The sequence below is a fragment of the Pelodiscus sinensis genome, chromosome 1, assembly GCF_049634645.1.
Source record: "Pelodiscus sinensis isolate JC-2024 chromosome 1, ASM4963464v1, whole genome shotgun sequence".
In the NCBI taxonomy this organism is placed as follows: domain Eukaryota; kingdom Metazoa; phylum Chordata; order Testudines; family Trionychidae; genus Pelodiscus; species Pelodiscus sinensis.
Genome location: NC_134711.1, coordinates 94,308,399 through 94,323,482, shown reverse-complemented (window position 1 = coordinate 94,323,482; position 15,084 = coordinate 94,308,399). Strand labels below are relative to the sequence as shown.

Sequence of the window (15,084 nt, the reverse complement as noted above, 5' to 3'; positions counted from 1 at the left end):
GGGAGGAGTTGCAAGCACTTGGAGGGCAGGATTAGAATTCAAAAGGCCCTTGACAAATTGGAGAATTGCCTTGAAATGAACAAGAGGAAAGTCAATCAAGACAATTGGTAAGTACTACAGTTATATAGCTGTTATAAAGAGAACAATGACCAGTTGTTCTTGATGTCCTCTGAAGAAAGGGCAAGAAATAATCAGTTTAATCTGCAGCAAGGGAAATTTTGGTTAGCTATTAGTAAAAGCTTTCTAACTAAAAGGCTAGTTAAGCACTGAAGTAGGCTTCCAAGGGCGATTGTGGAATCCCTAACTAGAGATGTAAAATCCCATTTAATTGGTTAATGGGTTAAACCTGAAGTTTACACACACCTTGCACACCCCCAGCTGGAGCAGCCCTAGCCTGCAGCTCTCCCTGGGCCCACCATGGACAGGGGCTGCTCTGGGCGTCTGAAGTAGCCTCTTGCTGAGACACACTAGCCCTGCCACAGAGCGGTACGCTGGGCCTGTTGTGGACAGTGGCTGCTTTGGCTGGTCAAAGCAGCCGCTGTCTGTGGTGGGTCCCATAGGGTATGGAGCCATGGCGGGTGGGGAGCTACTCCAGCCCCCATCAGTTAACCTTTCACATCCCTATCCCTGACCTTGGAAGTTTTTAATAGATTGGGCAAACATTTGTCAGGGATGGTCTAGGTTAAGTTACTCCTACCTGAGGGTTGAGGTCCTCTTAAGGTCTCTTCCAGCCCTTCATTTCTGTGATTTTATATTAACAACAGAGCAGAAGTGGAAACAGGATCTAAATTTCCACAAAGTTCCTTTGATGTTCTGGATTTGTCCCAAATCCAATTATAAATAAAGGATCAGATCCTCAGCAAGTGTCAGTTGGTGTGGTCTCATTGATTTTAATCCAGCTATGTTGATTTACACTAATTGGTTTACCTGGCCCTTTCAATGTTAACCCTACTTACATTCCTTTAAAGACAGCTATATCTCTGCAGTATCTCCAAGTGCTGACATATCTAGCTGCCTTCTTTTTGTGGGTTTAGTTTCAGCAGGCAGTGAACCTGTGACTGAATGCTTTTCATGGGACGTACCACCCACTTGAATAGCAATCACCAAGTTCCCGGGGCACCCCCAGAAATTTTTCACATGGTATGAACCAGGATCAATTTCTCTCAGTATGAAGTTTATGCATATGCCTTTTTAATCTTACATTAGGCAAACACCCCTTGGGTCTGCCCCTTTCTTGCCACCCCTCTACTGGCTGGGTTCTCTGTGCTCTGGTTTACACTAGGGAGTTATTTTGAAATAGCTCCCCTCCTTTAGAAATAATAAGCGGAGTATCCACACTGGTTATTCCAAAATCTGGTTATTCCATAATCTGTACTCCTGCTTTCCTTGGGGAATAAGCGCCTTTCAAAATAGGTATTTTGGGAGTTATTATTTCAAATTTAGTTATTTCAAAATAATTTCCTAGTGTAGACATGCTCTGTGCTGGCACTTATCACAGCTCCCCATATTTGTAGCCGCAGGCCCAGAAGTTGTGGCTATGTAAGTCCTGCAGGTGGAGCAGAGGGGACACAGGCTGCTGGAAGCAAGACAAAGCCAGGCAGGACCCCGGGAGAGCCTGGTGCAAGAGCCAGCCCCATAATAGCAGGGGCAAGAAATAACACTGGCCTCCTGACTGCCCACTCAGGTTTGGCTCTGCAGCCTTCCGTCGTGATTGGGGGCAATGGGACCAAATCTGAGTGAGTGGCTTTGTGATCTGGTGCCTGAGTGGCTCAGTGCTGCTCAGCTTTGGCCCCATGACTCCGCATCACGATAGAGGGCCAGGGGGCCACACCTGAGTGGATAGTGGGGTGGCTGGGCTGCTGCACCTCACCACTGCCATTGGGCTGGCTCCTGCATCAATACCTGAACCACACCAGTCAGAACTGCATTTGGGTCACCTCCATGAATGGGGCTGCAGGTCCCATAGATTTCCTGTGCCTCTTTCTGGCCCTGCCAGTGGAAAGCATCATGCATAACGTGCGTAGGGCTGCAGGCATTGCTGCCAGCTTTTACTTACAGAGAAAGCTCAAGAAAACTCATATGTATTCTTATTTCCCCAGAGACTTTGGAAACAAACTTGTAAAGCCAACGTTACACTTCCAAAATGTTCTATTTTATATCTTTGTCCCTCCTTCTTTATTAGACTGATTTAGAATGCTGTTGCTTGCTATGGGATCTCTAAGCTAGGGTCCCAAGGCAAAACAAACCCCCCAAAACTAGTTAGGGAAACTTGTATGTTGTGGGGGGAGAATGTTAATGTGTAGTCCCAGATTTTTTTGTAATAGATCTTGTCTGAAAACATAAATAGAATGACTGATTAGAGTCAATTAAAATGCAGCCTTCTAGCTTTCCTAGTGGCAAAGTCCTTGATTAGTTCACGGTCTTCTATTTCACCAGGAATTTCATTTCCAGTTGAAATCAAAGCCTGTCCACTCTTTCTCTATATGATCCATAGTTGACCTCCGGTTATTTTATTTTAGTTAATTTGATGAGTTTCAGCTTTGAGAAACTACTTTTAGCAGAAGTGATGCTCCCAGGCCCTGTGTGCATGTTCCCCTGTGTAATATGTATATTGGAAAAAAGTTTGCCAAGCTTTGTAAAGAGGGATACCAGAATGGAGGGTTAGGGCCATTAGAAAAATGCCAGAAACATTTTTTTCGGTTCATCTCAAAGCCCGATGTCATTTTTTTCAGAGAAACTGACAGACAGCACCACAAGCTTAAGAACCTTCTGTTTCTGAAGGACGTGCTACTCCTGGACACTTTGCCATCCGCTGATGTGAGGAAAAGCATTGAAGTGGACACTACGGAGTGGGCAGGAGATGTTTTCATTTGCTCAAATTCTGGCATCATTTGAGAATACTGAAACATCCCAGGCAGTGGGCCTGCTTTCTTCAGCTAATCTAAACTGACATAGCACCACTAATTAAGCCAGGCTTATTTCCACCAACTCAGGGTATGGCCCAGTGTTCTGTAGATCACTCTCGTGCCCACATTTTCTCTTTCCTGTATATAAGACCTTAAGTGCCAACCAATCCTATGGATTCAGGAGCAGTACAGACCTCTATAGCTGATGCTCCTCTGTAGTCTTGGCATTGTTTCTTTGGATGTTTTTGAGAAGTTCTTGTCATTGACTGATTCCTGTGTCTGGAACAGCTGATGAACTCCTAGTCGGTTCACTCTGCACCAAATGCCATACTAGACAACCACAATACTCAGCACCTGGAATTATTTTTGAGCTGACAACCAAGACTTAAAAGCTTCATGCTTCACCATCAGTCCCAGGTGCTTGTTATTATGTTACTGACTGGAGTGTGTGTGCCTATATTGTCCTTTAAGGGGCAGCTTACAGTGAGGAAACATAAATAGAAGGTCTATCACTAGTATGCACAGCTAATTCTGGCATCCTCTTTTAGCTCAAGTAGTAGAGGTTAATGGTTGGGGGCTGGCATTTCTAGCCCTGGTTCCACATTATGGGCTACAAGTGATGACTGTGATCTCTGTAAGTAAGCTCTTTAAGCAAGGACTATCATTTACTGTATACTCCTTGCCCTGAATGGTCATTTGCAGAGCTTAACTGTCCCTTCTTTCAGTCCCTTCCCTTTCCATGGTATGGAAAACAGTCCTATTCCAGTCACATCCCATTTTCCTGGCACAAGCAAGCCCTGACCTTGCTTTGAGTTAGGATAGGAGGGAGTTGCATACTGAATTTGGTGGTCCTAGCTCTTACTAGGAGGAGTTCTTGAACAAATGGACTCACAGGTGGATGGACAGACAGACAGATGCACAAACTCTCTAAATATATCTATAGATATCTCTAGTTATATAGATTACAGAGTCAGAAAGCACCACCAGACTGGAAGAATATTGCCAATCCTGTCGATCTTGCTTTTGTGCTGTATTTCAGATGTGGGTTTGGTGGCTTGCCACACTTATGCCGTTGTGTGATGAAAATTCTCCAATGAGTATCCAAGAACTAAGTTCAAATGCTGACATCTACAAGGAACATAAAGTGCCCAGATAATCTTATTCTCAGCATCAAACATCTGGATTTTCCCCCTCTTTGTGTTGGAATCATTGCTGACAAACCCCTTTTGGCAACTGTTTTCCATGGAGACACCAAGCTGATGCACCACTGCAATCAGGGCTTTTATGAAAGCTTGACTACTGGTACCTTCAACATATGTGCACCAAAGTGTTTCCCATTTCAGATCACTGCCCCGATAGTGTCAAGAAGACTCAGTGTAAATGACATTTCCTCCTTGGGGCTAATGTCAGGGCTGCAGTCTAATGAGTGGTGATTTGAAATGCTAGTGAAAAGTCCAATAGTCTGGATTTAATTCTTTGAGACAGGAGTTGTATTCATGCATTCTGATTGAGATGCAGAGGTGGTGGCACAGCACCTGACATCTGATGCATCTCATATATTCTTGTATAACTAGATCCATTTTTAAGTACCTGAGATGGGCCAAAAAAGCTGCCATATTTCAAGTGGAATAATTCATGTAACAGTCTCCAAAAACTATATCCCATTAGCCTTTCAAAATCCCCTTATATCCCATTAGCCTTCTTGCTAGTGTATGGCCTCAGAACCCATTGGTCTTCTACATCAACAAGGTGACAAGGCAGTAGATGCAATTCCAGGTCAGACCATTTCTGGGGAATTCTTTTGCTGTGGTTCAGAGATCAACTCTGTTAGTTAAGAACCTGGGTCTCATCTTTGTTTTAGCCCTTAAAGAGGTACGGTTTTATTTTAGCAGTCAAATCTTCAACCAATGCAGAAAATATAGCTGTTTTTGAGAGAATGCAATAGCTCTCTCCAGATAACTTTTTCCCATTAGGAAGGGTTTACTTAATTAAATTGGCAGTTATCACCAGATCATGGAAGATCAAAAGCTATTATTCAGATAGGTAATTTTCTCCAGCAACATGCATTATGCAAGTGCTGTCACTGCCAGCCACCTCAGGTCACTATGGCAAGATCATCATAGTCACTCCTTACGATCAGAAGTGATATGTTTTTATCATGCGTCAGTTTTACAAGTTCAGAAGAAAAACCATGAACCGCTGTACCAGGGATGTGTCTTCTCAAATTAATGGTCAATAGCATCCTATTTAGGTGGAGAATTCTCCATTTGTGAATGACAGGTCCAAATGCACATACTGCAAATCAACTGGCTCAAAACTGAGGGTTGCAGACCTCTGCCCCTGCTGTTGCTGCTCTGTGAAGGATTGGCTACCATGAGCCATGTTAGAGCAGCCTGAGGGATACTCTAACTCAGTGGCCTCCAACCTTTTTAATCACAAAATCACTTTTTCAATTTAAGTGCAATATAAGATCTACCCCAAACCCATATACCCTGGCCCCACTTCCTTCCTGCGCCTTCCTTGGGGTCCCACCCCTGCTTTACCCCTTCTCCATGGCCTTGCCCTGCTAACCCCATCCCCCTTCTTCTCCCATCCTCATTCACTTTCACCAGGCTAAGTTGGGATTTGGGGTGCAGGCTCTAGTCTTGGGCCAAGGAGTTTGGAGTGTGGGAAGGGCTCCGGGCTTAGCCCAAGACAGGAGATTGGGGTCCAGGAGAGGTTTCAGGGTACAAGCTCTGGGAAGGAGTTTGGGTGCAGGGGGGACTCACGACTGGGGCAGGAGGTTGGATGTAGGAGGAGGTTCAGAAAGCAGGCTCTGGCTGGGCACCGTTTAACTGAGACAACTTCCGGGTGGTGGAGCAGTGGGATTAAGGCAGGCTTACTCCTGCCCTGGCCCTGCACCACTCACGAAAGCATCTGGCATGTACAGCAATAGCTCCATGGTGCTATGTGCTGCCCCTCATCTACAGGCATTAAGCCCACAGCTTCTACTGGTCATGGTTTCCCATTATTGATCAATGGGAGCTGCAGGAGTGTGGTACCTGCAGGTAAGGACAGCACAGGGAGACCCCCTGCTCTGCCTTTCTTAAGGGCTGTAGGGACATGCCAGCCACTTCCAGGAGCAGCAGTTACCACAGAGATAATGACTCCAGCCACGACAGGTTAGGCATTTTAGAACTCACAACTCCAAGAATTAAATTTAAGCCTAAGAGAAATGAAAATTATGCAATGCACAGACCAGTCAAAAACCAAAAATAAGCCACTTTGCAAGCAGTAACAGAAATAACAACAACCCCACGAATGTGTTGGGTCAGGAGAGGAGAGTGAAGGAAAGATGGTGGGATGTGTTTGTGAGAATGACAGAGACGTGAGAGTGACAGAGATTTGCATTGCCAAGCTCCCTCCATCCCCTTCTCTCTGTGTGGAGATATGGTACAGAAGTGGGGAAAGGAGGGACACCCAGACATCAGCGCCCCTCCTTCTCCTTCCCCAACTCTGCAGGAGTCTCCCAGGGTGGCAGCTCCAACGCAGAGGTCAGGAGCAGCATAACAATGGGTGGAGGGGCAATCGAAGTACCAGCACTTGATAGCTGCCTGGCCAAACTAGTCAGGATCACCTGTCAGAGGCTCCGAGATCTACCAGTAGATCCCGATCTAGTGGTTGGTAACCACTGCTCTAACTTATGATGGGCTGCAAACAAACACTTCCTGAGGCTGTTTTGCTGGCTTTCAGACCACTTTGTGCTGGCAGCATGACACACAGTAGCCACACCATAACAGAGCAGCTGACCATATAACTTGGCCTTTGACCTGAGTCTGACTGACCATTACAATGTCTAGAAACAGATACGGCTGTGTTCTATAGAACTGTTCACTACAGGGCTTTCCGCAAGATAGCTTTTTAAGAATTCAGCAAACACCCTGCTCATTCTTAGTTGCTGCAAGGCTATTATTTAGCAATACTGAAAGCATGGTATAGCGAGAGCAGGAACAAGTGCTCCAAGCTGGAGGAACCTGCTTGCACTGCCAGCAGGAGATCATATGCAGACTCTGGACAGAATTCTGATCTTACTGATGCAAATAAGGAATGATCCCATTGACATCAATAGAATTACAGGAAACCCTTGCTGTTTTCGGTGGATGCATTCCTGCTCTCTTTCCCTGGCCACAGGGGACCCGTGAATACATGGAACTGTGAATGGCAATTCTGTGAACCACAAGGGCCTCCTGTACATTGTGCAAAAGTAGCATATGGTCAGAATCAAGCCAAGTGGCCATCCACATGACCTGTGTTTTCTAAAAACACAAATGTACAGACAACTGAGTTTGTAAGACAAATATTCCAACTGATGTGGTGGTAGAAGTTATTATTGCAGTAGCGTTTTGAGGCCACAGTCCCCCAAGGTTAGTGAATGTACGAACACATGATAACTACACAGTCCCTGCCCAAAATAGCTTAATCTAAGTTTTAAAACAAGTGACAATGAAAAGATATATCTGACAAATCAAGGGAGCACAAGCTAACAATGAAACGACAAAGCAGTAGACACAGCCCTCACAGCAACCTCACTGTGTGCAATGTTTTTGTGTGGTAGCCCAACAGAGGAACTAAGCTGAGACCAGCAACAAAACTTCACGCATGACCTAAAAACAAGACTTAAACAAAGTTTAACAGAGGCAAACAACTACTCCCTTCGTGCCTTGTGCCACTTTTCTTCAGCCTGACTCCAGATCTCCTGGTCAACAGAGAAATTAATTTAAGTCAAGGGAGAACTTTAAATGCCTGTTTAAAATTAAACAAGTAGGAAAACTTGCATCCTTAGACTCCCTTAATGAGAGCATTCTATTTTCAGAGCAGAAGGCCATAGATAATGACAGCAAGGTGAGTCCGACTGGTAAATTTAGGGCTGGAAGACCATCTGTGTAACAGAGAGATTGATTGTGTTTGGTTTTTATGATGGGCACAAGGACAGGTGAAAAGGATGCCACATGAATGAATCCTTCAGTCACTTTACATCAATATTACTAAAAGCTTGTTATAGACTTAAGCACTGGGTGATATATAAGCACATCATTAGAAGGTAGTGCAGAGATGGTTATAAACAACCTGTTGGACTCTGTAACAATTGATTAAAGATTTTAAAACATCTATTGTAATTATTTATTAACTCTTTATAAACTATACAGCCTGACTGGTCTTTCGTTGTTTGCACAGATGAGAGGAAAGGGAAGCGGCGAATCCGGACGACATTCACAGCAGAGCAGCTCCAGGAGCTAGAGAAGATTTTCCAGGTCACTCACTACCCAGACATTCATATCCGCACCCAACTAGCAGCAAAGATCAACCTCCCAGAAGCCAGGGTCCAGGTATAAACTGTGCCCCTAAAATGCCACACACACACACACACACAACTTCAAAATGCATTACTATGGAGCTAAATATCATTATCCTTATTTTACAGAGAAAACAAAAAAGTATCACTCCAGATGGGATTAACCAAATGATTTATAAATAACCGATATAATAAGCAGCCTATCCCATATATAAGTAATGTGTTATAAATGGCAGTAAGCAACCTGCTAGACTCTATAACAACTGATTGACCACTTATTAAATTGTCTAATCACTTACTAATCACCAATTCTTTACAAACTATGTGGCTGTGTCTAGACTGACAAGTTTTTCCGGAAAATCAGCAGCTTTTCTGGAAAAACTTGCCAGCTGTCTACACTGGCCACTTGAATTTCCGGAAAAGCACTGATGATCTCATGTAAAATCATCAGTACTTTTCCGGAAAAACCATGCTGCTCCCGTTTGGGCAAAAGTCTTTTTCCGAAAGACTTTTGCGCAAAAGGGCCAGTGTAGACACCATAGTACTGTTTTCCTCAAAAAAAGCCCCGATCACGAAAATGGCGATCGGGGCTTTTTTGCGGAAAAACGCGTCTAGATTGGCCACGGACACTTTTCCGCAAAAAGTGCTTTTGTGGAAAAGCATCCTGCCAATCTAGACGTGCTTTTCCAAAAATGCTTTTAAAGGAAAACTTTTCCATTAAAAGCATTTTCGGAAATTCATGCCAGTGTAGACATAGCCGCCATGTATATTTCATATGAAGTGTGACCTACATTCCTGTTCTGCACCATTTCAAAAATTAGCCCAAATGGAAACACAGTGTGTTACTTCTCTGTAATTCTATGTTTGATACCGTATATGGCAGACCCATGGGCCACATTCTCTGGGGGCATAGATCAGCATATCTTTGCTGGGCTTTTATGAAACTATTCTGATTTATGCCAACTGAGGAGCTGACACTACAACCTTACTGCATGTGAGATTTATTACATTTAAAATATATTTGCATGCAGCAGATTTGCACACTGTTTACAAGACACTAGAGGGGAATGCCACGGACTTTATAACTGTAACATGCTAAGTCCAATTCTATATGGAAATCTTTCATCTGCAGGGTGATCTCCTCAGCAGGATGCTGGTTCTGCTCTCCTTCTCCTACTTCGTGGGAAGGGTTTCCATACAATGAGGCCTCAGTGTAAATGAATCCTGGTATAATACATAATGTTCAACTCACAGGAAATCTTGTATGACTGAGACTAATTTTCAACAAGCTATCATTTTTGTTGCCTAACATTTAGATGACAAGAGAACATTAGAATGGAACAGCCATAGCACAGACATTAGTAAGGATAGTTTACTCACAGTGCTCTATCACAGGGCTGGGCAAAACATGGCCCATGGGCCAGATCTGGCCTGCCAAGCCATCAAATCTGGCTTGCAGGCCAGCGGGGAGCCTCAGGTAGGCTCTCTGCCTGCTCTGATCCTGCATGCCACTCGGAAAAGCAGCTGTGGGGCCCTGTTTGTCTTTGAACAGCTGTGAACTGAGGCAGGGAGGCTTTGCATGCTGGCCCCACCTCCAGCACAATCCCATTGGTAGGTTTCCAGCCAAATGGAGCTCCTTGTTTGAAAAACAGGAAGTGTGCCAAGTACCCCTTCCACTTCTGCCTCTTCTCAGCTTATAAAGCACAAGGAGGAGGACTATTTAGTGTCTGCCGTAGACCACCAAATCACACTAGAGAACAGGCCCACCAACTGCTTAAGTACCTATCCACAGTGTGTAGGAAAATAGCTGCATGATCATGAACTACTTCAATTTGAGGGACATACACTGGAGCTCTCATGCTGCCAGCACTAAAACATTCTTAGAATTTCTAATAGTTATACATGGCAGTTTGCTAACTCTACAACTATTGCAGGTGCATCCATTATTTAAATAAGATTATAAATTTGGTTGAGAACGGTAATAGTATTGATGTGATCCACTTAGACCTCCATACGGTATTTGATTTGGTACTGCACAACATGGCTATTAGGATACTAGAATGCTGTAAAATCAACATGGTACCTATTACATGGATTAAAAGCTGGCTAATTGACAGACCTAAAAATGCACTAATAAATAAGGAATCATCCCTGAGTAGGTGTTTTGTGAAGTCCTTCAGATCCCTATGCTATGTACATTTCATATGAAGTGTGACCTACATTCCTGTTCTGCACCATCTCAAAAATTAGCCTGTAGTCTGCACTATTTAACATTTTTATAAATATTCCAGAAGAAAACATAAAATCATTGCTGATAAAGTTTGCAGATGACATAATGACTGGAGGAGTAGTAAATACTAAAGAGGGCAGATCACTGATACAGAGCAATTTCGATTGGTTGGTAAACTGGGTGCAAGCAAATACTATGTTTTTAATACAACCCAATGTAAATGTAAACATCTCTGAAAAAAGATTATAGACCACACTCATCGTTTGGTGGACTCTATCCTGAGAAACCTTGACCCTAAAAAGGTATTGGGGGCATAGAAGATAAGCAGCTGCGCATGAGCAATCAGTGTGACCCTAAGGGCTGATGTATACCTTATTTATATAAGCTGGGGAATCTCAAGTAGGACTAGAGAAGTTATATTCCTTCACATTGATGCAATCACTGCTGAAATGTGTCTATTTCTGTTGCCCCAAATTAAAGAAAGATGCTGGGTAAAATTTTCAAAAGCACTTGAATGACATAGGCTTACAGCCCAATGAGACATAGACTCCTTTAATCATTCTACTGCTTTTGAAAATTGAACCTGATAGTATAGAAAGAAGTGTCGTGACTACGGCTCAGTTGATAACACTTTCACTATGAGCCAGTAGATCATCCAACTGAACCCTGCACCAGGTCTTTCACTCATTGTTATGTCTACTGGGGGAGATGCACTGGAGCGCTCACGCTGCTGCTACTAAAACATTCTTAGAATTTCTAGTAATTATAGGTGTCAGTTTGCTAACTCAACCCCCCATACTAGGGGCTCTGCCTTCCAGAAAAGCATTAAAATAAGGATCCCTCATTATGTCTCCTTGGGTATGTCTACACTACCACCCTAGTTCGAACTAGGAGGGTAATGTAGGCAACCGGAGTTGCAAATAAAGCCCGGGATTTGAATTTCCCAGGCTTCATTTGCATCTTGCCGGGCACCGCCATTTTTAAATGTCTGCTAGTGCAGACTCCGTGCCGCGCGGCTACATGCGGCACTGACTAGGTAGTTCAGACTAGGCTTCCTATTCCGAACTACCGTTACTCCTCGTTTCACGTGAATAATGGCGGCGCCCAGCGCGATGCAAATGAAGCCCGGGAAATTCAAATCCCGGGCTTCATTTGCAACTCCGGTTGCCTACATTACCACCCTAGTTCGAACTAGGGTGGTAGTGTAGACATACCCTTAGTGCTGTTTAAAGATCCCATCACTTTCCCAAAAGGATAATGGAAAGCCCCAGTATGCTGACTGACAGACCTTGCTCCATGTGAACTATTGCCAATTAAATAATGGCCAAACACAGATACTATAGTATGAAAGGTATATTGTGAACACAAATTCTGGTGTGTAGGTTGGGTTATTAGCCATACTGGCCTCTTCTCCCCGGATGCATGTTGCCCTCCATCAGGACTTCAAAGAGTATCAGAAATAGCTCTTTGAAACAGAAGTGAGCTATTTTGTTTGACCTACCTTATTCCTGCTATGCCTTTTTGTCTTTCCTCCTTTTCCTTCTTCACCCAGATCTGGTTCCAGAACCAGCGAGCAAAGTGGAGGAAACATGAAAAATGTGGCTATTTTGGTGGCCTCCAGCATCTGAGCGAGGCTGATTTCATTCCAGCTCCAAAGTTGGAAATCACTGTGAGTACGGGAGGCCATGTGTAAAGGAGAGTCATACCCTTTTCGGTATCACACCTTTGTGTAGGTGTTACCCGAGGGAGGGGGAAGAAAAGGAAGAAAGAATCTTTGTGACACAAGAGAATCCTAGCATAGGCTATTGCAATTCTTCTGAGGGGCATTGTGCCTTTCTTTCTAAAACAAAGTCTATTCAGAGCATAATTGGGGAGGTGAATCTTGGCAAAATTATTCTTCCTCCATTTAATTCCAAGCCTTTTCCCCAAAACCCTGCACTGGACCAACCTGTCCTTCCAGCCACATTTTAGTTAGATACAGTGTGGTCAATTGAGTAATGTTATGTATTTCCTCCCTTCAGAGGCTGAACATGTTGTCTCTGAGGCCCTCACCTTTTTTTATGTCAATTGGTGAGCAACCATTTGAGAAGAGAAACACCTTGCAGAATCCATAGGCTAGAAGAGGACTAGCTAGGACTCTTGCTGTAGGCAACCATCCCAACTCATTGCTCTACAAAACTTTTGCCATGTCTACGCTATTTTGTTAATCTGCGGTTGTTTTGCCCCTCTATTATTTCCTAGATAGGGCAGCGTTACTCAAGTTGGCACACACGATCGGTCTCTCTCCTGTTCCAGGCGTGGGAGAGGTTCTGTGGCCTCAAATGTGCAGGAAGTCAGACAGCAACCTATGGCTCTTGAGCCAAATATAGCTCCCAAAATGCACAAAACTAAGGGTGAACGTAAGGCAGTGCGCCCTGGTAAGAACCGGCTGCACGCCGGCAAGAGCTGGTGAGGACACTCTGCTCGTTTAAAGGGCCGGCTGAGGGACGCATGGTCACTCCCAGCTGGGATAATGAGAGGGTCTGGCAGCAGCAGATACCTCCATCTGACCATGTCATCCCAGCTCCAGCTCTCCATCTGACTGCCACGGTCTGTCCCCAGCTGCTGTGCTCCTGGGGCAGACCCTAAAGCCCAGGCCCAGCAGCCCCTGTGACTGCTGCAACAGTCTGGCCATGGCAGCTCGGTTCAGGCTTCATCTGTGGCAGCCTAGCCAGCAATGCCCCAATTGGGGGCAAAGCCACATCTGGATGCAGCTTCCTGTCACCGGCCCTGATCCTGAGACGACCCCCAGACCCCATGGTCTGGCCGCAGGAAGGGCTGATGCCGCCGTCCTTCCTCCTGCTGCTGCATGGGTAGGAGAGGCCACGATCTAGCTACAGCCATCCTGGCCCAGCCACTGTTGCCCAGGTGCAGCAGCCCAGCCCCAGCCGGGTAAGGTAATCTGGCCCCAGCCCTCCCCCCATACTCTACTTTTCACCCACGAGGCCCTGCCCTGCCCTGCCTCCTGCACCTCCCACATACCCTAACCCCCTGCACTGAGTCCCTCATACATCCTAATCCTGACTCCTGCACCCCCCCCATCCACAAACTGCACCCCCAGCAGCAGCCCCATTAAATAAAGTCAGTGGGTGCACTGTTTCATGTATGCTATTATTAACCATCATTTTTTTTATATAATGGAGATTGCCTATCTCCTAGAACTGGAAGGGACCTTGAAAGGTCATCGAGTCCAGCCCCCTGCCTACACAGCAGGACCAAGTACCACCCCGATGAATTTTTGCCCCAAATCCCTAAATGGCCTCCACAAGGATTGAACTCATAACCCAGGGTTTAGCAGGCCAATGCTCAAACCACTGAGCTATCCCTCCCCCCTTAATAATAATAATAATAATAATAATAATTAATCATGTCAATTATGAATCATATTAAGGTGTATATTTTCAGTCACGCAAATGGACTTGCTTATACTGGCTCTTTGCTGACCACTTGTTCTGAATTTTGATGTAGTTGGGCTCTTTGGTTTGAAAAGGTTGCCGACCCCTGGACTAGATGATCCCATGTGACCTTAAAGTCCATGTGTCCTTGGTTTCTGTTGCTGAATACTGGGAAAATTCATTAGGTGATTCCTGGGCTGCTTGTGAATTCCATCGAACTAAAAGTCTGTGCTGATGTTTTTTAAAGAATTATTTTCTGTTTTTTTTCCTCCTGCTGAAAGGGTTCCAGCCCAATGCTCAGGAGCGTCTGTGATGCAGGCCCCCCCATTCAATATTACTCACCAGCCCAAAGATATCTGACACCAGCCTGGCTGCCCCACACTTTGCCTTTTGCTCCCACACACTTGGACCCACTGCTCTTCCCTCAGTGTTATCTGTTCTTTCACCACCTTACTCCATACGGTATCCCTCTGTCCCAGAAGACTGAATGGAACAGTATTTGTGCCAGTTCCACATAGAAAAAGATGAGGAGGAGCAGAGGTGATAGGAGACTCTGGGGGCATCCTTTGGTCACTTCTGACAGATCATATTCATGGACAGGTAGGGTTCTCTTTGGAACAGGGCTGCCCAGACTTTGGATGCCCTGTGCTGTGAAGTTGGCATGGCATAGCAATAATACTGTAGCCACAAGCTAAGGCTGAACTAACACCACAGCGCACCACAGAACCTTGGAAAATGCTCTATAATCATCCTTCAGAAGAGTGTGCTTTGTTGAAACAATATGGCTTTCCTGAGGACATGTACCTAATGGGAGGGTGCGTTAAGCCATCCTGCTAAAGAGCTGAAGCTTTCTCCAGCCCTGAGAAAACACCGGATGATCTCGTTGCACAGATGATCTGGGACACTGAGATTTTAGCAGGTGGAATTCCTATGTTGAAGCACATGTAGTGATGGTCACTACAAAAACCATGGCTATTCTTTTGATCAAAATGGCTGGCCTGAGTAGATGTGGGTCTCTTTTCCTACAAACTTCACATTGGTCCTGTTTTGCTAGGTGGAAGAAGAGCGTGTTTAGATCAAAGATCAAACTTAACTTGTTTTCTCTGGAATGGGAGGATTTGGTTTGCTTGTTGTATTTTGACTTGAATAAAAGAGTGTGAATACAACTTGTGCTTGAATACA

The 15,084-nt window shown here is 44.8% G+C and overlaps 1 protein-coding gene across 1 annotated transcript in view; it reads left to right on the top strand.

Annotated features, from left to right (window-relative positions):
• The window catches only part of ISX (intestine specific homeobox), a 292,370-nt gene extending 277,552 nt beyond the window's left edge, over positions 1-14,818 (top strand). Inside the window, exons 4-6 of the mRNA XM_006137966.4 lie at positions 8,121-8,272; positions 12,021-12,137; positions 14,184-14,818. Coding sequence (XP_006138028.2) covers positions 8,121-8,272; positions 12,021-12,137; positions 14,184-14,420 — 506 coding nt within the window. The 3' untranslated portion in view covers positions 14,421-14,818. The remainder of the gene's footprint in view (positions 1-8,120; positions 8,273-12,020; positions 12,138-14,183) is intronic.
• Positions 14,819-15,084: the final 266 nt, after the last annotated feature.